This window comes from Falco punctatus (assembly GCF_963210335.1).
Source record: "Falco punctatus genome assembly, chromosome: 6".
Lineage (NCBI taxonomy): Eukaryota > Metazoa > Chordata > Aves > Falconiformes > Falconidae > Falco > Falco punctatus.
This window is the reverse complement of record NC_137585.1, coordinates 73,328,357-73,353,321: the sequence shown is the minus strand read 5'-3', so window position 1 is coordinate 73,353,321 and position 24,965 is coordinate 73,328,357. Positions and strand designations below refer to the sequence as shown.

General features: G+C 37.6%; 1 protein-coding gene across 4 annotated transcripts in view; it reads right to left on the bottom strand.

Moving 5' to 3' along the window:
• Positions 1–8,529: 8,529 nt before the first annotated feature.
• The window catches only part of HGF (hepatocyte growth factor), a 72,312-nt gene continuing 55,876 nt past the window's right edge, over positions 8,530–24,965 (bottom strand). For 3 of the 4 annotated variants that reach the window (XM_080392272.1, XM_080392271.1, XM_080392270.1), the window contains 2 exons: positions 24,717–24,862; positions 8,530–22,526 (listed from right to left, as the gene is read on the bottom strand). In XM_080392272.1, the coding sequence (XP_080248398.1) occupies positions 22,356–22,526; positions 24,717–24,862 (317 nt within the window). In that variant the 3' untranslated portion in view covers positions 8,530–22,355. Of the gene's footprint in view, positions 22,527–24,716; positions 24,863–24,965 lie in introns of those variants that run through there. The other variant, XM_080392273.1, reaches the window with a different exon arrangement.

Below are 24,965 nucleotides of genomic sequence, written 5' to 3'. Positions count from 1 at the left end.
AGAAAGTGGATGGACTATGGCAGCAAAACAATAATCCAGGTAGTACAGAACTATGTTGTGGGGTTTTTTTTTGGTTTGTTTTTGGTTGGTTTTTTTATGTGTGTGGTTTTTTTTTTAAAGAAACCACCTAACAAAATTGAATATTATTTCAAATGTCAGAACAACATGGGCTGCTGGAGAAAAAAATCCTCCAAGATTTCTCAGACAATGGCAACAGGAAATATAACAACTGGTGACCCAAAATATAAAAAAAGTTTTTTCAAGTAGCTGCATGGTTTTGAATGGCTAAAGGAGAAAAGGGTCTTAAGAGATTTTGATAGAAATTCCCTTCAAAGTTGGTGCAGACAGACCACAATAGTGAAAAGCTGGGAAGAAGTAGATTTGGGTCTGGAAATCCTTAAAGGGAGCCATATGAACAGCAAACACAAGGATTTGCAGTAGAAAGCAGCATAAATGAAAAAATGACATCTCCTTTCTTAACACACATGCGTTCCCTCAGTTTATCTGATTTTATTAGGAAAACAGTATTTTTATTACTCTTTTTGATCCACTGGCCTAAGCCCTGATGCTGTCTGTAGATGCTGTACCCTGCTGTGTACAACTGAATTAAATACAAAAACATAGTCAGCTTAAACCTGTCAAAAGTCTTTCTAGAAAGCAGGCTGTGCATGCAAGGGTGGCAGATAGAAAGTTTTCAACTTTAATGAATTAATTTATGCCCAAATAATTCAATTCTGTCAATCAGCTCTGCAGAATCATTTTTCATAAGTATGTATCTGAAAGACACTTCAAGATGGACTCAGACTACAAAGTAATTTAGAAATGAATGAATTATTGTTTTAAAAGACTCTTTAAAGAATGCAGATTCTTCCTTTCTCATACACAGATGTCATCTACAAGCATTCTCTGTTCTGCTAAAATTCTGTCATCCTTTGAGGCATCAGGAGTTGGCTGTTATCGGAGGACAAATACAAATGTTGATTGTCCTCTAGATGGATAGGACATGACAAATTTTGTTTTGATTTGCCTTGGGGCATAGGAGATTTCAGTTCTTCCCTTAAAAGGATGCAATGTAAAAGTCTTGATGTGAAATAAATTGGAATAATTACAATAACTGTCTAATTATACATGGCATGAAATAAACCTCAATTTCAATACAGTTCACAAAAATCTAATGAGGTCTGATGTTTACACCTATTTCCTGGCTCCAAGCCAAGTTAATGTTCTCATCAAATCTGATTGGCTCTGGCAGGATCAGAATATCTGGCATTATAGTAATACAAACATTTAAAATGAAGTTTCATAACAGAGTTGAATCCATATTTACGCTATAAGTAACAAGTTTGTCTGTCTTCGCTCTCTTTTTCTACTACTTACACTTTTAACCCATATTTTTAAAATTGATTTTCACTCTCTCAGCAATCCTAATGTCTAAGGGTGTCTTACTTAGTTGGCAAATGGAGAGTTGTGGCACAGGATAGATTAAATGGTTTGGTTAAGTTATGGAAAGTATAAAATCCAGGAAGCTCAGTTCTGCTCAGTAGTATTATTTGACACACCTGTACTCATTATTCATACCTGACTAACAAGAAATGTATCAACTGGCAGCAAATTTCTTATGAGGAAGGGTAGAAGATGCAGTTCTGTTCCCTCTTTCATACAAACACCACCATGCTATCTAGTGCTGGAAATAAAGGACATACAAAATCTTTCATCAAAAGATGAAATCCTAAAGCCATAAGTCCCATACCAGCTGGGACTAGTGTTCCACATCCAAAACAGAAGCTCTGTTTTCCAGGACAGCCTAATTTTGTGTTTGTGATCCATCTCCCTTCACAGCCTTAAAGCTTACCTCAGGTTGATCGCAAGTACTTCTGATGAAATAGCAGACTTTTAAATATCAGCTAAAGCTCTGCTGCAACCCAGTTCATGGCCAGCTGTTACAGCACAAGCAAGCCATCAGGCTGCAACAAGGATTTACTGTTGATCAGATTCTACTGTCCATGCTGTTTCTTCCATCCTCCAAAAGCCAAACCACACTGCTGCTCCTCCTCTATCCAGTCACCTCTCCCACAATCCTCAGGGCTATTTAACTACTTAGTGAGAAGGAGCTACAGCTGTGTAACATTCATGTCAATCAACCCACCGCCCCTGAAGCAAGCCCACAGCTGCATATTATCAATGTTAATTAACCCACTGCCTTCATTCCTCTACAGCAAACCACACTAGAAATCTGTCTCAATGTTCTGGACAAGCCCTGAAAGTTTTATGTTGTCGCATTGAAGGTAATTTTGATAGTGGACAGATGGTTATGTATGGATGAGGTACCATATGCTCATTGACTGCTCCAGGTCAGTGCCTGCAGAGTGATTCTGGTCAGCAGACCATGGCCTCAGGGAGGGAAACACTGCTGGGCTATTTGATCATATCCTGAGCAGTGCCTAGAGTCCTGCAGATACAAAGTCTTATTAATTTTGCAGATTTGGAGATTTCCACTTTTGCACAGAGAAAATTAGTAGGGTACATCCTAAAGGAACGGAGGAGACAAGCATTTCCTGTTCTTTCACTCTGTTCTCAATGGAAAAAGATAGACACTGGATTAGTAGCTGGTATATATGTATATACAACCTAAGTTGCATATACAGGCCATCAAGAAGACATATGATTTCAGTAGACTGGAACTCCATCTGCAGATCTCACAAGTGCCTATTTCTTTTCAAAAGTGTTGAAGTGATGGAGAAAGCTACATTAGAGATGCTCAGATATTCCTTCTTCCCTTTCCTGGGGACAGGCACTTCAAACTGGAAATGAGCCAGTGCCTAAACCATGTAAACTAGACACCACCACATTATAGCATTAAACAGGAAATCCTGAAGGAAGGAACTCTGTAAGGGCCCTTTCTGAGAAAAGGCTTTATGCACGGTCTGTATGCCAGGTTGCAGAAGGATTCTGCCACACCTGGCTGCAATGAGGGGTGTGCCTATCATTCTGTGCACACCTGGCTGCAATGAGAAGCATGCCCAAAGCCTCCCACATCTTAACTTTTGGCGAAGGTGAGATCTTCTCAGATGAGCATGGAGGAAGCAAGCAACTTGGTGGAGTGTGAACTGGCTGCAAAGGTGCTTTGTTGCACATAGGTATGTTCTGGGGCAGAACTTGGGTGGATAAGCAATTGTATATAACCAGCACTTATATATGCAATGGGGGATCTCATTTAGGAACTGTGCCTTCATATGCACAGAACTCAAGTCTTTGGCTCACATGAGAGGCACAAGGTCCTTTTCTGGAAGGGAATTTCACAACTGTGGATCATCCTGACAAGTCCTAGCATAAGTCATGGCAAGAATAAGATTATGCATTTGAAAATAGGAAAATCTGTCTGGGAACCAAGTAGGCAAGTTTGATTTTATGCTAAAATATGAGGAAAAGGGTAAGGCTAAGCCTCAGCTTTCCATGGGCTGTAATTTCCTCTCTGTCAGAAAAAAAGTATTTCTTTAGGGTTCAATTTCAGAGTTGAATGCAGATTCGAACTTCATCTGGGTGTTGATGCTTTCACAGGAATGAATCAGAAGGAAAACTGTGCTTCTTCACTACTCTGTAGTTAGGGTGATGCTTTGGCAGATGTGTGTAGATAAATTGCAGAGGAGTTACCTTATAATAACCCAAACTTCCTTTGCCAGCCTAATATTTCCCACTAGATCCCTACCCTTGTCTTGCAGACAACAGTGAACTAATACAGAAATCCCAGAAAAGTGTACTGACATTAACTTGTCATTGTAAAGTCAAGTATGAGGATAGGCTGTAGGAAGCACAGCCTGAACAGGACCTGAGTTTCATGAGTGTCCAAACTGGTTTCCAAGGAAAATGTGCAGTAATCCAAGCAAAGTTGATTGAGATCTGAGGACAGAAGTTGGTTTCGTGCAGAAACAATGGGAAAATCAAGCAGAACTAAGACTCTCACAGTCAGAAGGAAGACTTTTAAGTGGTATAAATTTTTACCCCTCGGAAACCAGATGGATTGTTGCCACCGTTTGTCAGATAAGGCTTTGGTCTTGTAGATTTGGCTATTCATATTTCCAGGAGAAAGTTTTAGAATACCAGAGATAGTGTGCATGGTGTAGACATTTTCAGAGACCTGGGGGAGATATTTCACAAATACAGGAGGCTTCTTTCTTGACCAAATGGGTCCATGCAGAATTTTAAAACTGCAGAACAGTGTTTTATAAACAAAGTGAGCACACTGAAGATATACTACAAATTGAATTAGAATATTTCCTTGTTTGCCTTATTAACTAAAGCAGACTTAAATTTACATCGGAAAACTTTACAGAAACTTGGCAGAAACACACTACAAAACCCAGAAAGAGTCAGAGTCAGTCTTATGTAATACAATGAAATACAGTGGTAATGAGTCAGAAGGTATGATAGAAGTCTGGATTGCCCACGTAATTTCAATATATTTAAGAACAAAAAAGAAGCAAAGAGAATAGTACTTCTCAGTGAGGACAATTTTACTGTTCCAGACATCACATGGGAATAACAGATCTGTAGAAACAACAATAACATTTTCATAACAAGAAGTGTAATCTCACTGCTGTATTGTTGGAACTAAACTATAGTTTTCTGAACACTGTGATCTCCATGGATCATTTCTTCCAAATGATTACTGTGTGTTAGCCAAACAAGATTCCTTCAAATGTTACATGTTTTATATCACTGTGTGCATATCTTTGTGCAAGTGAGTGTCCATGTGTGTCACTTAGATTTTTTACAATAGTCTCATCTGAAGAAAAAACTCATTAAATAGTATCACAGACACTAAAGAACATCTTTCGAATGAACAGATATTGTTCTTTTTTTTTGACTAACAGCTGCTTTTAGTTTAAGTAGCTTACTGCAGCTAAAAGCTCTGACAATCCAGATACTTTTTGCTATAAAGGTTTATCTCAACCTGCTAAAGTCTAGATAAGGGGTTGCCAGTTTTGCTGCTTCAAAGGAGACAAAGTAATTGGAGCTATAAACTCTCCCATTCATCATTAAAATGCACATTTTTATAGAACCACAGAAAGCATCTGTATCTTTACTAAGGCATGCATTAGTTTTAAACTGAGACTGCTCAATACAGCAGATCACTTGTCTGACCTTTACAGATGTTAATGTACACACACTCATTTCAGAAGAAGGGGGGGAAAAAAAAACAACCCACATGCTTAATCAGAAGATTATTTTACAGAGCAAGGTCCTCATCCTGCACAGTGCTTTGCTTTAGCTAAAGCCAAGGGCCCTTAGTCCTTCAGCAGAGTAATTCAGTACCTTCCACCATCAGGCTCTATAACTTTTTCAGTGCAGTTTCTCGCACTTATGCTTTGGCATAAAAACAGTTTCACATGACTAGATCCAAGACCTATGCAATCCTGAAGATGTTTACAAACACTATGCCTTAGTCAGTTGTAATAAATGCTTATTTACACAGTCCATTAACAAAAAAGTGGAATCAACTTAGCAACTAAATAGCCCTGGTTTGTGTAAGATCTACATATTTCTTTACAGTCATTTGGGTGGAATCTTCACTTCCTTTTTAATAGCTTGCAAATTCATTAAAGATAGAAACATTTTCACGGTGAAATAAGTTTATTCCTACAGGCTTCCATTAGCATCAGAATATATAAATTCCATAGTCTAAAGTAATGTTTTGCCAGACAAAAAAAAAAAAAAAAAAAAAAAAAGAAAAGAAGAAAATTTTGTTCTTCTCTCTTGTGCTCAATAATTCTAAAATGAGTCCCTGCCTGTTTCCACTGGAACACTGTAAAGAACGTTGCCTGATAAGGTGCCCATTAGTTTCCCTAGTAAAAGGTATTTTAGTGTTATCATAAAAGAGGATTTTGGTTAACAAATCACTGACAGATAAAGACAGATAAACATATGGCACTTCTAACAAATCTAGAGGTTTCCAGCAAGTTTTTTTTTCATTCAGATGCTCTCTCTGTATATTCTACAAATGGTGGGTTTTGCAGGACATGTGAGTAGCCTCCAGTAAGCAAAATTACTTGATCCATTAGAATGAGTGAACAAGAACCAGCTGCACAGATATTTTGAAGATTTTTAATATATGTGTTTAGATGGATCTTCTAAGGAAACAAGATGATAAAATCACAGAATGGTTGAGATTTGAGGGGATGTTTGGAGGTCATGTTGTCCAGCTCACCCTCTCAAAGCAGGGTCACCTACATCTGGTTTTCCGGGACACTGTCCAGGTGACATTTTAATATTTCCAGGGATTGAGACTCTACAATATCTCTCGGCAACCTGTTCCAGTGTCCAAGCACTCTCAGAGTAAAAATGTGGTGGGAGTGGATGTATCTTTACCTTAAAATGTGATTTCCTGTATTTCACTTTGTGCCTATTGCCTCTTGTCCTGTCACTGGATACCACTGAAAAGTCTGCTTCTATCTTCTTTACACCTTCCCATGAAGTATTTGTATTCATTGATGAGATACCTCCTGACCCTTATCTTCCCCAAGCTGACCAGTTCCACCTCCCCCAGCTTCTCCTTATATGTCATATGCTTCAAGACCTTAAAGATATTTGTGGCCCTGCAGCACAGGAGGCTCTTGGTCTGCTTTGCTGTGTTAGTATACTGCTGGCTCATGGTCAAACTCCCACTGTTCAGGTACCTGCTGGTCCATCCTCTAACAACTTTTGCATCCTCTGATCAAACTGACTTTAAAGGAAGGATAGGAGTTTAAAAAACAATTATGTTTCAGCAGATACAGAGCTCTGGACAGCTCACATCACTGCTCCTTGGTGTTCGGTGATGCAGATTTGGTGTTGCCCCATAGTAAGATATTTAAGGAAGATACAGCCATAGGAAATAATACTTTCTTAATTACTCTGTTAATAGAACATCATCTTGTTTATTGTAATTTCATGGGCTATAAACATAATAAAGCCACACTTGACAGGTTGCTCAAGTCTGCAATCCAATCATGTATGAATATATACCCTAAAATCAGTAGACTTTTGGAGGATTTAAAGAGGATAAGGAAACTACTCCTAAATTATTCTATAATGAATATTATTTCTTGCACTAAACAATTTTAATGAGCCAAAACCCTTTGATGCTTTAACCTGAGCCTTAAAGAAGATTTTATTTTTGAAAGATCATCAGAAAAGAGAAGCCCTACCATTGTTCTGCAATTACTTGATACATGTACAAGGTCCTGCATGTGCCTGGCACTTCATATATCTGAGAGCTTTCAGAACAGGGTTTGCGGTGGTTTGTTCAAGGATACTAAAAAAAGTCAGTGCTGAATTTCCATCCCTCAGAGAGCTGTTGAATGGTAGAACTGAATGAATTTAAAAACTCATTTTAAGATCTGGCAATATGAACAACATTGGCATATAATTTTCCAGCAAGATGAAATATGCGTGTGGAAGAAAAAAGAAAAAAACCCAAGATACTTGCAGTCTAATCCATTTAGCAATCTGTCTCTAATTTTAATGATGTATTTGTCATTTTATTACTCACGAAATGTCATTTATATGAAACTGTCACTATGATATTAGAGAGGAACAGCTTGTGTTAAACTGTGTAATGTCTTTGCCAACTTTCAATGTTACTTGCATTCTACCTCTTTAGAATTTCCCTTACGCTTTTAATTCAGCTTGAATATATTACTTCATGTACCAAACTTTTGTACAGAACTGCTGTACAAAACGTGTGCATTTCATCTTAGGGTGGGTACAGCAACTATTTTGTTTAGTTAATTCAACAATATGGAAGTTATTTTGAAAATCAGTTTATAGAAATGGCCTGATGTGAAATGATAATCCTGCAGAATCCTGAAATATCTGTCAAATTTCTTAGCGTTAATACTGAATAGGGAGAGTTGTAGTCACTTTCAAAAAGAAAGACTATTAATAACAAAAAAAGACAGTGAGAGTGCTTTTCCTTTTCTCTTAAAGATGCTTATAATTATTATATTCATGCCTAGTAATCACTGAGCTGGAGGAAAGTTAGGTTTCCTGTTTCTTTTTTCTTTTTCTTTATTTTCTTTTTTTCTCTCCAAAATTTGTATCAGTAACTGTGATTTAGAGTTAAATGCAAAAAAAAATCAGAACTGGTCAACAATTCCCAAATTTGTAAAATTTTCTTCAGGAAATACAGGTAAAAAACCACAAATGCAAAGTTTGTTGTTTTTTTAGACAAATAAGGGATGTAGGGGTCTTTAGGTTCTCATCTGTCTTCTTCGAAATCTGTACTAGTTTTCTCACATTTTTCATATTCTTTGTAAAATTGTTGCTGCAAGTAGCTAGAAATAGCTGAAAACTTACAAACAAAACATAGCTTCATCTATGTTTTATTTAGTAAAATCAAGGCAATATCTGCTAATTACCTTTCTATGGTCTTGTGAAGATTCAGAAGAAAGCAACAGTATTTTGTAGAGCATTTGGAAGCATTAAACATAAAGGGGTTGTAATGAAGTTGTGTCATTGAAGTTAATACACTCAAACCCAAAATAGAAAGTGTTTTTATTAAAATTAGATTAAATTATGGCTGAAATAAGATTAAAGATATTTGTTAAAAGGGGAGTGTTTTTTAAGAAAAAACCCTTCAATTTAGGTAGCTATGAGCAATTTTTTCCTGCATTTTTCTAATGAGCAGTCTTTGATTTCCATTTTGAAGCAAAGTTGTCCATAAGAAATTAATGATTTTTAGTAGGAAAAAAAGGAATTTGAAGAGTTAAATTACTGAATGGTGAAAAGGTGTGGAGGACATTTCATATCAAACAAAGCAATTCAGGCCGACACTCCTTTTTGCAGGCACAAAAACTTGACCACAGCAGGAAGGATTATCAGGAGATTTGTTCTTGATTTTGCACTTCCGCTAAGCTGAAAAGAAACTACTACAATTATTTACAAACAAAGAATCAATGTTATCCCAGCTCTGGGAGGGCTGGCAGTTCACTGGGCTGGGGGTGGTGGGGGCCAGGGCAGCAGGACAGGGCCTGTCCCTCGCAGCCAGGCAAGGAAGGCCAGGTGGCTGCTGGGGCAGACCCAGCCCCGCATGTCAGGCACCTCCTTGGGAATGAGGGCAAGCTGGCACTGGAATGGGCCAGGACAGGCGGAGACAGCATCCTATGGCCTCACTGGGGCAGGGACTTGTGGCCCCAGGTGCTGGAATGGGGTCCTGGGTCATGAGTAGGGCAGAGTGAGCCCTGGAGGTGGGCAGGGATGTCAAGGGGCCCTGGGTGTGCTGAGGGTCTCCACAGATAATCAAAGACAAAGTGACTCTTGACAAGCCAGAGGCAGAGACAAGAATTGAATACAACTCCAGTAAATTCCAGTCGCATGATCTGTATTGTCATTAAAAAAAAAAAAGTTTGATGATAATAAAGGATTAATACATACCTGTATTGCAAAGGACTATTTAGGAACTTATTCTTCCTCGGATAGGAATAGGGAGGAGCATGTCCTCAGGTTCTTCCACGTGATTCCTCACTTGTCATCAACATTTGGTTTTAATCCACAAATTTTCTGTGCTAATCTCAAAGCAATTGCCTCGTTTGCAGAGCTGTAGAATTGAGCTTTGCTATATGACTAAACTTAATTTCTTGAATATAATTCAATTAGGTTGATCAAATAATTTATGTGACTTAAGTATTTGTAGTACACTTTTCAATTGTACTTTTCAAGTCTTTTTTTAATCTTCAGAGTTCCTTCTGAGGATGGACTAGAGTTTAATTTATAGAAAAAAATGTTTGGAAAGCCAAAATCTGGGACTTTGGCACATATGCACTTTTATTTTATAATGTAATCATAAAGAGGTTTTGACCCCGCCACATGTGAATGTTTGGGGCTTCATTCTGATCTTAGATGAAGCAAGCAGGTATCAGATACAGTTATCATCATGTTATAAATATGCCTCTATATTCTATCAAATAAATGTCAGACCTCGTATACGATCTGTCATTTGTAATTCTGAATCCTCAGAGATATGTCTAGACAAGTAATACAGATGCTGCAGAGATACATACTCTAAATCCAGCTTCAGAGCACAGGCCAGTTATAGATGCTCCCAATAGACTCTCAATAATTGGACTGAATGCCGTTAAAATGCAACCATATTAAAATGTTCTCTGCACTAGCTTTCAACTACACAAAGACATATAATAAGGCAACTAATAAGACTCTGAACCACAACACCACATCTGTTTTCACAGGAGTTACACAAACTGTGGTTAAAGCAGAAGTAAATTAGAATGTCCTCTCTCATATAGCTGCAGTTGATGAGCCTTTGAATGTCATTTTAAGCTGTTATTTTAAAAAGAGAAGAGGAATGAAACGGAGCCATTAACATTTTTAATGTCAGTTTTGGAAGTCCTTTTTATGTTTATGGTGTTGCTGGCTTAGGTACTGTATAAACAAGTCCCATACTCAGCTAGAATCCTTACCCTCATTCAGCCAGAGTCACAATGCTTTATAAATTCACTGGATTAATTGTGTCTTCAAAGGAAGGCACTTGTCAATGGATTTAAGTTTATGCTTGAAGTTAAACATATGTTTAATTATCGTCCCAAATGAGGACCTAAACTGTTTGTTACAGAATAATCTATTACATGTCCATATTATGGTACTAAATATGTCAGAAGTGGCAGTCTACCTACTCTGCCTGAATTTCTATAGGTGCACTCATTACTTTAGGAATAATGTCACAAAGTCTATGCATACAGCACTTTGAACATTACGGTAGAATTTGAAAAGCACAAAAAAACACAGCATGATGATAACATGTACGGATTCATTTCTTGCTACAAGTATGATGGTTCCTGCTGTGGAATTTTTAAATTGTATGAAATGTAATCTGTTAGTTAGCTGGTTCAGCTATCTTGCACACTGTAAATGACTGCCTTCTCTCATGCAACTTCCCTAAAATGAGTTATGTTAAGATTCACATTAAAGATATACTGTTAGGAAAAATACCTACTTTTGATTCTTGCCCTCTTCTAGCTACCACAGTTTTACCCAGCTAACAGACTCTAGGAAATATTTCCTTTTTTTTCTTTTTTTTTTCTTTTTTTTTTTTTTTTTTTATGGTTTGTTAGACTGCACTGCATCTGCCCAGAGAGAAGAATTATTCAAATGAAATATCTTTGACAAGATTTGCCAGCTGATTTTGCCTGCTACATGGCAGTGCAAAAGTGCTGTAAATGCAGCAGTTGAAGAAAGGCAGCTCTATCATCAGAGCAATGCAGAAAAGACAAAATCCTCAGTTGAGCCTGCCCTTGGAATATTTCAGATTATTTTTATTCTTCACATCATCATGTAACTGTTTCTTACAGACATCCTGCCTACAGAGATCACATGTAATGTCACATCGGTAGTAGTCTCTCTTATATGATTCAACTGACCTAGCACCTATTCTAATAAGCCCTAAGTAAGGTTACAGTATCTCCTGTAATCAGATACATTCTAGTTCATGCTATGTATTTCAATGGAATAAAAATTAATTTCGGAGGGAAAACCAAGCCTAGTGAGTCATACTCTAAATGGGCTGTCCATCTTTGCAGCTGCAGTTCTGTGCCAGATTACAGACATGCAATCTCTATTGTGCAAAAATCATCTATGAAAGGATAGTTCTTAATAATGTGAAGTACTGGATGATATCCTGAAAGCTGTAAAGGTGAAATATTGGGTACTTAGAAAACTTGTTAGTTTCTATACTCTATGAGATTTTTTCTTTTCCATAGAGCTGTTTTATTTGTCTTGAATGTAAGACAAAACATTAGGAAAGGCCTGGAGGGAAGTCTAGCACACAAGTGACTACTAACAGTCTAATTTGCCTCTACTATTGGGGGAAAACATGTTTTGGTTTCTTTCTTCTTAGTCAAGTAAACAGATAAACATATTTTCCCTGGCTTCCATTGCAGCAAGTTGGCAGTTACAGAAGAATTCTTTCAGTTTTGATTTCCTGTCAGCTTTACTAACAAATGACCAGAGTATAGTATTCTCTTGGTGTGGTTTTTATAGACCCTGTGCCTTAAAAGGAGTATTTCTGAATGAAATCACTGTATGTTCTCACTTGGATGGCTTGGTTTGTTTATGTACATTTCTATATTTCCTCTCTTAATGGATGTGTGAAATTGGGAAAATGATAGGAAGGATGTGGCCTGAAAGAGAACATTTTTGAAAAAAAACTTCCCTTGATCTTCATCTTCTAAGCTGGTGTCAAAAGACTGACTAAATTCAGATACAAACATAAACTGGTTCAGGCCACTTTTTCAATCTGTCCATTGCAGGCAGAAAAAACAAACCAAACAAAACCAGCTCCCTGTGCAAAGGGCTGTTCTTGGGAAATTCAGTGGCACACAGCAGAGCTTGCTGAAATTTCTCACTCAAAGATGAATTTCTTCTCATAGGTTGATCTTCCAAAGAAAGAGACCTGACAACAATAGGGGTCATGAGTTGTGGTCAGAAGCTGCATAATTCCTAAGCTCCTCAGTGACCACTTCTGTGTGTTGGAACCTAAAATTATTGCCCTGCTTTCTCACACCTAATATTCCCTGAGGATAGTCTCTAACCTTATCATCTGTCTCTACAGAACTTCTCAACTTCAAGCCAGGCTTGGATTTACTACTCATGTGCAGGCGGTAGCCCATCTTGAAGAGCAATCAGAAGCCTACTGTATGGGCAGCTATTTCCCAACAGGTTTTCTCTTTTCCAGAGTTTTCTTTTTCTGCTTTCTCAACTACCACAGAACTATGTTTTTACAGCATGATCTCTGGAGAGAGTAATGCAGATGTAGAAATGCCGCTCCACTCAGTGCATTTCTATATTTTGTTCTGCAACACGTCCATGCTCAAGTAGCCCTTTTCTCTGTTTTTTGGAGAGGGAAAATGTACTGCAATGAAGTGCTCAGTACTGTTGCTGAATCTGTGCTGAGGTACGTAGATAGCAGTGTGGGACTGGGAGGAGGGGGGAAGAGAGACAAAGTGACTTCATCACTTCAACTCTTAGAGACGATAATGAGGAAAGCACTTTCCAAATAGTGAAAGTGAAGTGTCTTCAGACAGCTGAGGAGGCCAAGAAAACTGCTGAGAGAGGAGTGAAGAGAAGAACATTCCAAAAAGCTGTCCTTAGCAGACCATAAATCTTACCCAGCAGCCAGTTCAAACACATCGCTTGCACCAGCCCTACTCTTCCCTGTTTATTTTCTTCCTGTCAGCATTAAAACAGAATAATAAAGTACCAAGTAAACAAACAAGACAAACAAGAAAATAAGCAAGAAAACCCAGCAGAGAAGAAAAAGAATCAGAGTCCTTGTCTGTCATCAGTGTTGAGGAGTCCCTTGGATCGCGCTGTGCTGCAGCCTGTGCAAACACCACTGCCTCACCACGTTCAAGCCAAGAAAGGAATTCACAAACTCTTCTTAAGTGTGTGAAATAACCATTCAGAGGAATACAGGGATTCCAAGACTATATTTAAATATTATAAAGGGAAGCACATCCAAAACTTTTGTTTTATGCCCAAGTGAGGTGTCTTCCTGTAAGTTTTGGCTGCCCAAGCTCACATCAGCTTCACAGATTCCTTCTTGCATTTAGTTGGAAATTGCTTTAAAGGTAAGGAGTATATTACACTCCTGAAGAATTTGTCAGGGAAATGGGAAGTCCATGCTCCCCAGCATGGAGTGGGAAAGACAGGGAACTCTTCTGCCAGTTTTGAAAGGGAATGCACGGTCCATACTCAAATAGGCAGTGAAATACCTCTTTGGAGCAAGCTGCACAGAGCGGGAGCCTGGGGAGGTAAGAAAGCACACTGGAGGGAAAACAAATGGATTTCAGCTGGAAACCAGCCTGGTCTCTGTCAACCATACCAATAAAACTGACATGTTCCTGCAGACGGAGTTGGTAAGATGTGGGAAAAAGTACCGATAGCAAAATTTAGTAGTAGTAATGCAAAGGCCAGCTAGAGAAAACTTGAAAAGCCTCCCCCACTCCACACACACACACCCTGTTCCCTTTTCCACCTTTTTTTTTCCTTTTTTTCTTTTTTTTTCTTTTTTTTTTTTTCCCCTTTTTTATTCCCGCTCCCTGCCCCTGCCCCCAGCACGTGTATAAACCAGGCAGAAAGGTAAAGCTAAATTAAAAACTTCAGTAGAAAGTTAAAGGAATTCATGCTCAGGGATTAGTGTTAGGGAGTTATATGAACTAAACAGTTGTTAACACTAAGTGGTATCAGAGGGGATTAAAGAACGCCATGCTTACAAATACATCCTGGCGTGTTTGCTAAGATAAACTGAGAAGTCAGCCTGAAAAGCCCATCCAGAACTTTAGAAGAGACTCCCAACCAAATTAACTAACATTACAGCCCAGGAAGAGCTCCAGTAAGGAAGCAGGTTTCTACAGAAAAAATACTTGCTTTTAAGACAGCTTTAATGTTAAGACCACCCTCTGGTGATACCTAACAAAATTAAAGTGGAATAAAAGAGGGGGGGGGGGAAGCATCCAGAAGGGTCTTCAAAGGCCTGTGCACCATTTCAATTAGTAGTGTACATGAGGTGTTTAGCATTGATTCCCTAGAGTGTGAGCACCTGAAAAGCCAAGGCTGAAGAGCCAAGGCTGAGCTTTTTAATACCTAAATTTTGTGTCCTTCACATTCAGATTATAGTTATACTGATGGGTCCAAACCAGTACACAGCTGGCCAAACACTAATCAGGTCTGCTTCCAGGACAACAAACAGCAATGCCAGAGCTTCAACATTGCTTCAGGCAGAATAGATACATGTGTATATGCACACATAAACACATACGTACAGAAAGACAATATGTAAACATGCTATCACTGCAGAACTGTTTGGTTTGGATATAGCTAGTCCGGAGCATGGGCAATGGAACTAAGGTATTTCCTAAGACTTTTCCTCCCAATTCAGGCCTACACTACAGAAGTTTGGTATCACAAATGTGCAAATTCAGGATGTGAAAAATTCATACTTCTGGCTGTCACCACTAAGCTTTCCCTTGTTATTCTTGGCTATTTGTCAAAGTGAGATAAGTGATCCTGGTAGGAAGACCTTTCTTCTTAGGCTGTCCTGTTCCTATACTAAGGTGCTTCAGTTAGCACAGCTCTGAGGGACAGGGAAAATCCAGGGCTATAAACCTTTACCTGAAGTATCTGTGTAGGCCAAGAAGTTCTGAATTAGTCCACTAGGCACCATTGTGAAGGTGCATTTATGTGGGTGTGGTGTGCATTTGTTTATGTGTCCATGTGTAATCTGTGTACTTTAGTGCTTAGTCACATCAAACTTCTGGCTATGCATGGACAGGTTGGTATAGAGGGCAGTAGAGCACTTCCTCAGATATAGTCAAGCCTCACTGATGTGGGATGTGCAGAGGCCATCTAGCCTTCTTGCATATTCCTCTCCTTGTGTTAATGTACTTGATGGCAAGCTAGGAAGGTCAGTGTGGATAGTCAAAGGCTGGTATCTGGATATTTCAGGACTGCAATGAGTTTTCACCTCCTACAGGTATTTAGAGACATATTCTGAACATTTTCATCAAGAACAATTAAGGCTATGTGGGGACTTTGCCCACAGAAATCTAGATTTCAAAAAATTATAGGATTAGGGAATAACTGGCACTCAATTGCCTTGTAAGGATGCACAGCAATGGAAAACCGAGGCTTTCAAGTGAATGTTTAATGCAAAGCTTCCAGAACTTGTGAACAGCAAATTTTCTGAGCTTTCATTTAATTAAAAAAAAAAGGAGCAAAGAAACTATGTGATGGCAGTTTTATAACTGCTATGTGAAGTTACAGTACTGTTAAACACAAGGCTGAACAGCAGATGGCATATATACGCCCAAGACATGAGACCATTGTTGACATGGTTTGTAATAGCAATGTCGATGTAAATGCATATTTGCTCAGTCTATGTATCATGCTGGCATTAATCCTCGAGGAAAGAAAACCATCTGGAAAATTTTCAGTTAGTATAATCTGAATTAGATTAAACATTATAAACTCATATGTTACTCAAGGTAAAACTTCTCTCAAATGGACAGAAGGATTATATCCTTGTTTGTGTGTTACACTAGCCTTGCTTAATCCAATGCGTGCCTCTAATGCTGTATTTCCTTCCCCATTTTTAGTAAGCTGCTATGAATTGCACTGTCCTATATATATTTTTTCTCCCGGTAGAATATATCAAATAATTGAGGACAACACTAGCTTAAACAGACACAACCTGAGGTATCTCAAGCAATGCCAACATCTCTTGGGCTTTGAAGTGGTACGGTTTTTTGCTCTACTGTAAAGTTTTTTTTCCCTAAGGAATTCCCTTAGGAATTTATTATTATCTTTATAAAAGGTACATTAATAGTAACTACATCCATAATGGTTTTTTTAATATTATTATTATTTTAATGAGAAATATTTTAATAGTAAGAAAATTGACTAATCCTTATACTTAATTAGACTCTGACTAGATATGCTTTGACTGGGCAAAGTTGATAGTCTGCAGTGGAACTTTGATGCCCAGGTTTGAAGTGAAACAAAACATGTTTTTCTCCTCTGTCATTCCGTACCAGTCTGGAAAGTGCCCTGAGTGCTTGTTTAAGTCAGGATCTGAAACAGTTCCATGACAAGGTCCATGGGGTTCAGAAGGAGGATTTAGGACCTACCCATTAGCCCTAGATGGAGTTTTGACAGTAATTTCAATGCAAGTAGTATCAGGTCCTCAGGCACAGAAGCACAATTTGCACTACATCTTCTGTGACCATATGGAGAAATCATTGCACTTTCCCAAGTGTTCTGAACCAGAGTGAAACAGCTTTAGGAAAGCTAAGGCTATTAAGCTATTCTATTGCAGCTTTTCACACCGTATATCCTACATTATAAAAACTTAGACAACATGAAAAAAAGGTTTATCAGTTCATTTTAGGGCTTACTTTGGTATTAACCTTTTTATGGTTTGCCTTTTCTCTCCCAGCTGTTTTATTTCCTATTTATTGCACGTGCTTTTTATTGGAACTGTAGCCGTCCAGAAATCGGTGCTTTTGAAGGCAGAATAGTTATGCAACTGAACTCTACTAAATGGCCTCCTTTGTTTACATGAGGCTTGTTAAGTAACAAAGAGCAGAAAGCAAGTACTGAACATCAATGTGGGTTTTCATCATTTATCATCTGCAGATTATAGTGTTCTTGCAACTACAAAAGATAAAGCCATGACAGAATGTAATATGAAGGCAATATCAATTTATAGATCTCTGTTGTGCACAATGCTGTACAAACAGTTAATTCTTATGGCTTCCAGGAGGTAGAGAGGTCACCTGAACATCCTTAACACTTTGAATGTGAAACTATAGCAAGATATGGTTTTGACAGATGGACTATTTCTAGATTTTTATAACTTTGGAAGCATTCCTACATGGTTGAAGTTATTGGCAAGTTTCTCATTGATTTCATGAGTTCTTGATAAAATCCACTGATTCTATGAATCAATTAGAAAATCCCATTTTTTGGACTGCAAACAAAAAGAAAGCGATGTTTACCATGGAAAATCCAAAATCAAACTTCAAACACTGCATATGAGTTTATTTGAAAAATGATTCACTGTTGATATAGCTGCAGTAGTTAGTAAATATAAGTTTAAATCATCAAAACTGCAGTGTAACCAGAAATGCATAGAACTTTGAAATTTCAGCTGGATAATGAAAAAGAAGTAATGAACTTACTGTCCCTTGTTTGAACTTACTGAGCCAGCATGCTATGACGCTATAGGAGTTTGACAGAACTTGGCTGGACAGAGGTATTAAATGGGTTGGGCTAGTAATAGTGTTGCTTGTTTCCTTTTTTGCTAGCTATTGCTGGCTGGTTTTGATATTAAGTGCAGCAGCAGCACCTAGGTTTGTGCAAGTTATTAGTCTCCTTTGCATCATCTTTTGAACTGTCACTAGTACTAAGTAATACAGTGAGAAGAGCCCTTCCCTGAAGTGTAAAGTATATTATGAGAAATAGTTAAAATTCCAGGCTTCTCAGACAGAAATTTTTAGGAACTACAAACCTCTTGGTAAATATTCATGTTAAGTCAAGCACATCCTTTTCACCGCAAATATATTCTCTCTGTAATATGCTTAAGCCATTCTCAGTGCAGAATCCCACCAGGAAGGTCTTGGGGAGACTTGGCAGGATCACAGAATTGAATTGGATGTATTTTCCATTTTATGTGCCACTCTGCTTTTGGACACATGAAGATCTTTAAAGTACCAGTCCTCCTTACTCTGCACACTAAAATCTCTAATTGAAATTAGAATTGGGAGCCTAGCAATGGAGTTCCAAACCTTCTTTAAATAAGAAAGATAATGCTAATTAATTTGTTGTTTTTTATAAAATACTTTATTAAGAATAATAAGAGTAAACAAGGTTACAAAAATACCAACTTTATTAACTAATGAAGATGCCGTTAATTACAGAAGATTTTTAATACAAGTTATAACCACAGTGTTCCCTTTTCATTAGGCATTCAGGTAGTTGAATTTAGTAGGAGCATTATTTTTCCCACATAAATATGAAAAAATACTCTTATCATACACTGAATTCCACAGGCAGCTCCCTGAAGTTAGATCCCATGCAAGGAAACACCATACATAAATGCCCAAGTGTATGTTTAAAAAGGAACACTGTAAAATTTTAGGGTGAAAAGCCATGTTAGTTCCTGCCAGCAGCCCCAACATTCATAAAACAATAATATACCAGTGCACATGAGGGAGGAAGAAAATAATTGATAAAGAAACAAGGCTAAACAACCAATCCAATAGGTTTCATACAGTTTCCATGGGGGTCAACGAGTTTACAACCAGCCTTCCAGAAGGGTGGCGATAAAGCCTCACTTCCTGTTGCAGTTGTCTTGGAGTTGAGAATCTATGTGCTTTTCAGTGTACAAGCATGTATGTAGTTCAGTGCACGGCCATAGGGAAAAGCACTGAGCAACTTTCAGCCCCCGCTCTTTTGACAATCACATTCACTGATTTCAAGGGACATTTTGCCTGAGTAGACTTTGACCCTCAGAGATATATTTGGACCTTCATCTGAAAAGCTCTAACTCCAGTGAGTAGCTCTGTCAAGTATATTGGCATTACCTGCAGCAAGAGTTTGCAGAACGCCTCAGAGAATTTTAATCTTAAACTAGAGAAAAAGATTTCAGCAGTAGCAGCAAAAATCTAGACCAGTACATTCCCAATGAGAGCTACAGTTTCTCTGAGGGTCATGAGGTTTATAAAAGAAAAAGAGATAGAGGGACAAAACTTTTTTTTAAGGGAAATTTGTTTTCATTAATGAAAGGAGGAAGTGTCAGCTAGTTCCAATGACCAAAGAAAATCAGTAATTAAGTCAAACTAACTTCAGTAGCACAAAATCAGCTCTTAGGTTTTAATTCCAAACTTTTATATCCAGTTACATCACTTTTCAGAGACCAAGGATTAGTTACAGCAAGGAAAATGAAGATGAAACTCAATGGACTTTTAAGAATGTCCTTAGATAAGAATTTAAGTTCTGTACCCTTCAATTCTAATATGAATAAAATCACATCTACAAAGTAAAGTCCAGATCCTACTGAAGTTAGTTAGAAGCTTTCCAGCAATTTAGATGGGCACTAGTTCATGTTCTCTTGTTATTACAGAGACAAAAATATTAGAGCAGTGAAAAAATATCTATAGAGTGTCCTTTCTTAAGAGAATCCTGTAGTTATAACAGTTGCCTGGTACGGTACCATTGGTACCAACAAGAAATATTCACAGGAATAAATGAAGTACAAATTCATTACCACATATCATTATTCTTCTCTTCCCTTGCTCTTCAGAGTCTCACATGCCCTCCATACTGAGATAGGGAGGGCAAGGGCACCTGATAAGCAAGTGCATACAAACATGTTAAGTTCTGGAGCATCAACTCTGTACAATTTATTTTACTGAGGCGCTGCCCAGAACAAACAGGTAAAAATCCTTACACGTTGTCTAACAAAAAACAGTATTTTTATCATATATATATATATGTGTATATATATATATAAAAATCACAGTCTTCTGCACAGCAGAAGCTTTTAACTAAAATATTTTAGGATTTGATTTTTTTTAGATAAGACATAACAAAATGCCTGCAAATATAATACAGTAAGCACGTAACAATTCTTAGAATACAAAGAGTGAACATGGAATTACATGTTTTATCCACATTCTACTTGTGACTGAAAACAAAACTCACTTGGAGTTTTTTAAAAGTCTTTCTTAAAAAGTTAATCCTTTCAGTAAGATATGGTCAGTATATACTTAGTAAGAATACACTCTTCACATACATGGCAATAATTAACTGTAAATACAACAGGCTAAATCCTGCCCTCTTTAGGCCTGGTAAGTAAAAGAGCTCAAAAGGAGCATGAAGCCTTCAGAGGCAGCCAGAATAGGTTGAGACAGACTATCTGTGTAGCATCCACAGCCTCAGTTCTGCTATACAGAGAAGTTGCATCCTGTCCAAAGAGACTATTTACATCAGGAGGGGTTTCAGAAGCTCTGCTTGCTGGAAGACGTCTTCCTATGTGCCAGTAGAATCTGCTGGATGCTCGAAACAAATCTCAGCAAGCCAAGCCACTTAAGCATGGCCTGAAACACATCCCAGTTCACCAGGATATGTAAGCATATTTGAGTCCCGCTGAAGTCAAGTGCACTGCTGAGGAAAATAATTTGGCGAGTCAGCATGAGGGCTGCCTCCCAAGACAGCTCCCCTGAAGTGGTTACTTTCTGCCAGGGCAGAATTCAACCCTGCGTCTTCTGAATGAAATGTCCTTTTATATGTCTACACCATGGTGTCAGCTTAGTGGCTATGCAGTTAGATATGATATGCATAACGTACAGTTTGCTACTGGAAACATTTACAATTATGTAGTCACAAGTAAAGTAACAGTAACTTACGCAATTACAGGTACAGTAGTAATACTAATAATTGGATATATGTTGTATCAATTTTTCAGAAATTACAGGGTAATTGGTGTCACCTCTAACAACATATTTGTATAATACTCCCAGCCATACAAATAAATGCCTAAAGGAGAACAAGCGCCTGTCATAGATGCTGGATATTTGCTCCCTTTTCCAGTCAACATAAGGGAAAAATGATGGTTCTAAATACAAGTAAGAAACACAAGCTATTAAACTATTGGTGATGTTTTCCATATTGCATACAAGATCATATAAATCTTTGCAATAATTTTACTACCCTGAAAGGAATTATACAAAGGATATAATTTTGTCTAAATCTAGGTAAGGTTTTATCAAAGATCTTAAGTCTCTGAAAGACTATTAATGTATAACTTACTTTTCCCAGTATTAAGCCTCTCAGCCAGGTGCCAGATTCACCTATTCTTTTTCCTGCTGTAAATACAGAGTTTCATGAAATAACTAGAACCAACTGAACTTTGAACACTTCTCTTTTGAGAAAGATTTGGACATATTTGATTGAAATTTCTTTTAAATGCCAAAGTCTGACAGGAACTCATTAGGATTAATTTTTCAAACTGCATGAAATACTCTCTTCAGCATTTTAAATTCACAGATATTTCTGGATCTAACTTCAAATAAATGATTGATAGTTTGCTAACCAACCCACTTCTGTGTCTCTTCCCTCATCCGAAAGGGGTTTTGAGATATCCGTTAGGGGACCACATATATACTGAAGGAATCAAGTACAGAACTAGTATATAAGCACTGTGTAAAAGGAATTGATATTGAATTTGATGAGAAATCTGCTTATGACAGACTTGTCAGAGTCCATCAATAATTAAAATATTATTTTCTAAAGAGATTATTTTAAATGAAATATTGAAATCTTTGACCTCTATAAGGGGGGGAAGAGAACTATAATCACATGTGCTGTCCTTAACAGATGCATATTTCTCTCAGTAGGTCTTTCATCTTATATGAAGAGAAATATATGGCTCACAGAAAGAATTAGATGTATTAAATAAAACCACAATTTTTTTCTCCTTCTAAGATAATCTGAAGAGCAGCATTAAAGAGGTCATATGATTTATTTCTATAAAACCATTTATCATCCAGTAATAATATCTTCGCAAAATTGTTTACCCATTCAAGTATCTTCAGGAGATATGTCACCATACTTGCATATACTGTAAGTCACTCCAACAATTATAAAACAACACTGGTAGACAAAAACACCAAAAAACACCCATAAATATTAAAAGAAATTCAACAAATGTGACTATCAAGTAGTAAAAAACCTGTTGATCTTTACATTACACATTAATTCCATGGTGTCCAAAATTTTTCTTTGAGTGGAAGTTGATGAGTTTTTCAGGGTTTTCTGTAGGTCATCATAATCTTGTGTATCCACCGGGAATAATATGAGACCCGTACAAAAATTCCAGGACGATTTCGAATGGCACATCCACGGCCAGGAACAATGACACCAACTACTATCTTGAGCCTGTTTTGTTCGCAAACCAAGGGACCCCCATAATCTCTCTAGAAAAAAATAAAGAGCGTCACTTCTCAAAATGCTTGAAGACACAGCTCCCACCTGTCTCTCACCAACTGGTTTCTTTAGTGGATGACCTAGCTTAATGAACAGGCAATAGTTATTCTTGCCATAGAACAAACCCCAACTTCCAATATGTTTTTCACAACCTGAATTTACGAGAACTAATGGCACGTTGGCCTTTGACCTTTGGTTGCTTTCCTGGCAAACTAAACCCTGCGATCCATCTTTAGATGTAATTCTAGTGATTTCACTACCAGATCTTACTCTCCTTTTTCAGCTACCTGCGAGCATAACATTTTTCAATGTGCATGTAAACCAGGTGAGCTGAAAGTGTGTTGACTGATAAACATCTCTGTTATAATAACAGGCTTTGCATCAGACTGCTGACAGAGCTAGATTAACATCTCTCTGTCATTCAATCATCTTGCAAGGCCCCAGGATGAGAATCTATTTTTCACAAATAGGCAGGTGTGTGTGGGGAATCCCAATCATAATAAAGGGTAATATTTTGTAGACACAATTTTCAGACATAACTTGTTACTCTTTTTCATTATTCTGAGTGAAGGAGACATCTATGCACTAGTATATATATTTGGTGAAAATTTGGAGTATGGCCAACTCAGATCAGGGTCTTGTTTAGCACTAAAGTACATTCAGTTTAAATTAGATTGAAACAGTAATTTAGATAGATTCACACAGATTTGGCACTTGGACGTAAATGCTGGGGGTTTTACCCAGGTAAAACTTATACTGAACCTGGCAAACTAGCTTCGAAACTAGACAGTAAATGTTCATATCAGATAACGAGACACTGTTTCAAAAAATAAAAGCTGACAATTAGCATTGTTTTTTCTCTGGATCACCAGAGAAATAACAATGCTTGACCTTTATTTGGTTTGGGGGTTTTGTTCTGAGTGGCTGCAGATTAGTTCCCACTTGAACAATGAACTATGTCAGTACCATCAGAGCAGCTCAAAAAACACATTCAGGAGTGAAGTTTCACCTGCCAATCTGATTTTGTTTCTCTGCCTGTTCTCTGCTGAGGAAAGAAGCTTCAAAGGGGAACTCAGGGAGCAGGAAACCATGCAGTGATTAAGACTGATTGCTAATATTAATTCGGTCCATTTCTTCTTGCAGAGGAAAACAAAGTGCAGGATTCCCAGCAGACTTCCATGCAGATGTTTCATTTGTAAGCCTCAACATGTCTAAGAGCTCATTTATGATTAAATATTTTATTTCAAGAAAATATTTTGCAATAACAAAATAATCCTGTGGAATATATAATAATAAATGGAAAAGGCCTCAGCCTGATGAAGACTTCATTTCCCCATGATTAGGTAGCACTCTTGGGTAGGGAAATTTTCACTACTTGGTTAACATTGGCATAAAGAAATCATTTTTTCTACTCCAGGTATTAAATGCATAATAATGTTCACAACCATCCTCCTTCTAGACATCACCTCATCTCATCAGGTAGATTTTCCATATAAAAAATTATATCTTCCTGTAATAAATGATTTAGAGAATTTCTCCTCAGATGTCTTTTCTCCATCGTCAAAATTAGCCCCAAGCAAAACAACTGTATGAAACTATAGTTTCATTGAAGCAGTTCTTCTGTCTTCACTAACATGTTGCTCAGGCCTGATTAGAGATATCAAATGGTTCAGCCTTCTGACTAACACTGAACCTCAGTATGTTTTTGGATCTTTGTCTTTCCTTCATAACTTTTATCAACTCTGTTGAGCAGTCTTTTTTGTATTTTGCATGCAAATTTTCACCTAAGTAGTTAAATTTGCTCCAGCCTTTGCTTTCTACTCAAACTGCTGTTGTTAGCACACAGTCCACTTTAACCCTTATCATACAGAACAAAAATTTGTCCCACTCTAGCAAAATGTTTAGTCTTATGAATATATTTAACATTCATGTAAAGCCCTTACTGGTGTGGTGGTATGATGAAACTGAACTGGAGCAAAGGAACCTCTTCCTGCATTCTGGAAGAAAATAGATCACTAGAAACACAAATTGTTTTCCAATGCAAAAGACTAAAATATTTTATTATGTACATCTTCAATGCAAAGAGAATAATTATAAAAAACTCTATTATTTATTTTTTCTGGGAAAGAAATAGACAGGCTGATGGCTCCTAAGAATGAACTAGGAACTGTAATATTTACCTCACAAGGTCCAGCACCAATGGTTTCAGCCACAGCACAGATTTCTGACTCATTCACAGTGATCTTCCCTTTGAGATATTGGTTGCATTTCTCATTTCCCAAAATAAACAGGTTTGCTACCCGGAGAAGGCCATCATAGTTCATTACTAGGATTGAAAAGTGAATGAAAACATTATTTTGCTTTAGGGGAATAAAAATAATTGAAGATACAGTCTGGATAAACTTATGCACTTCAGTTGTTGCACTTTC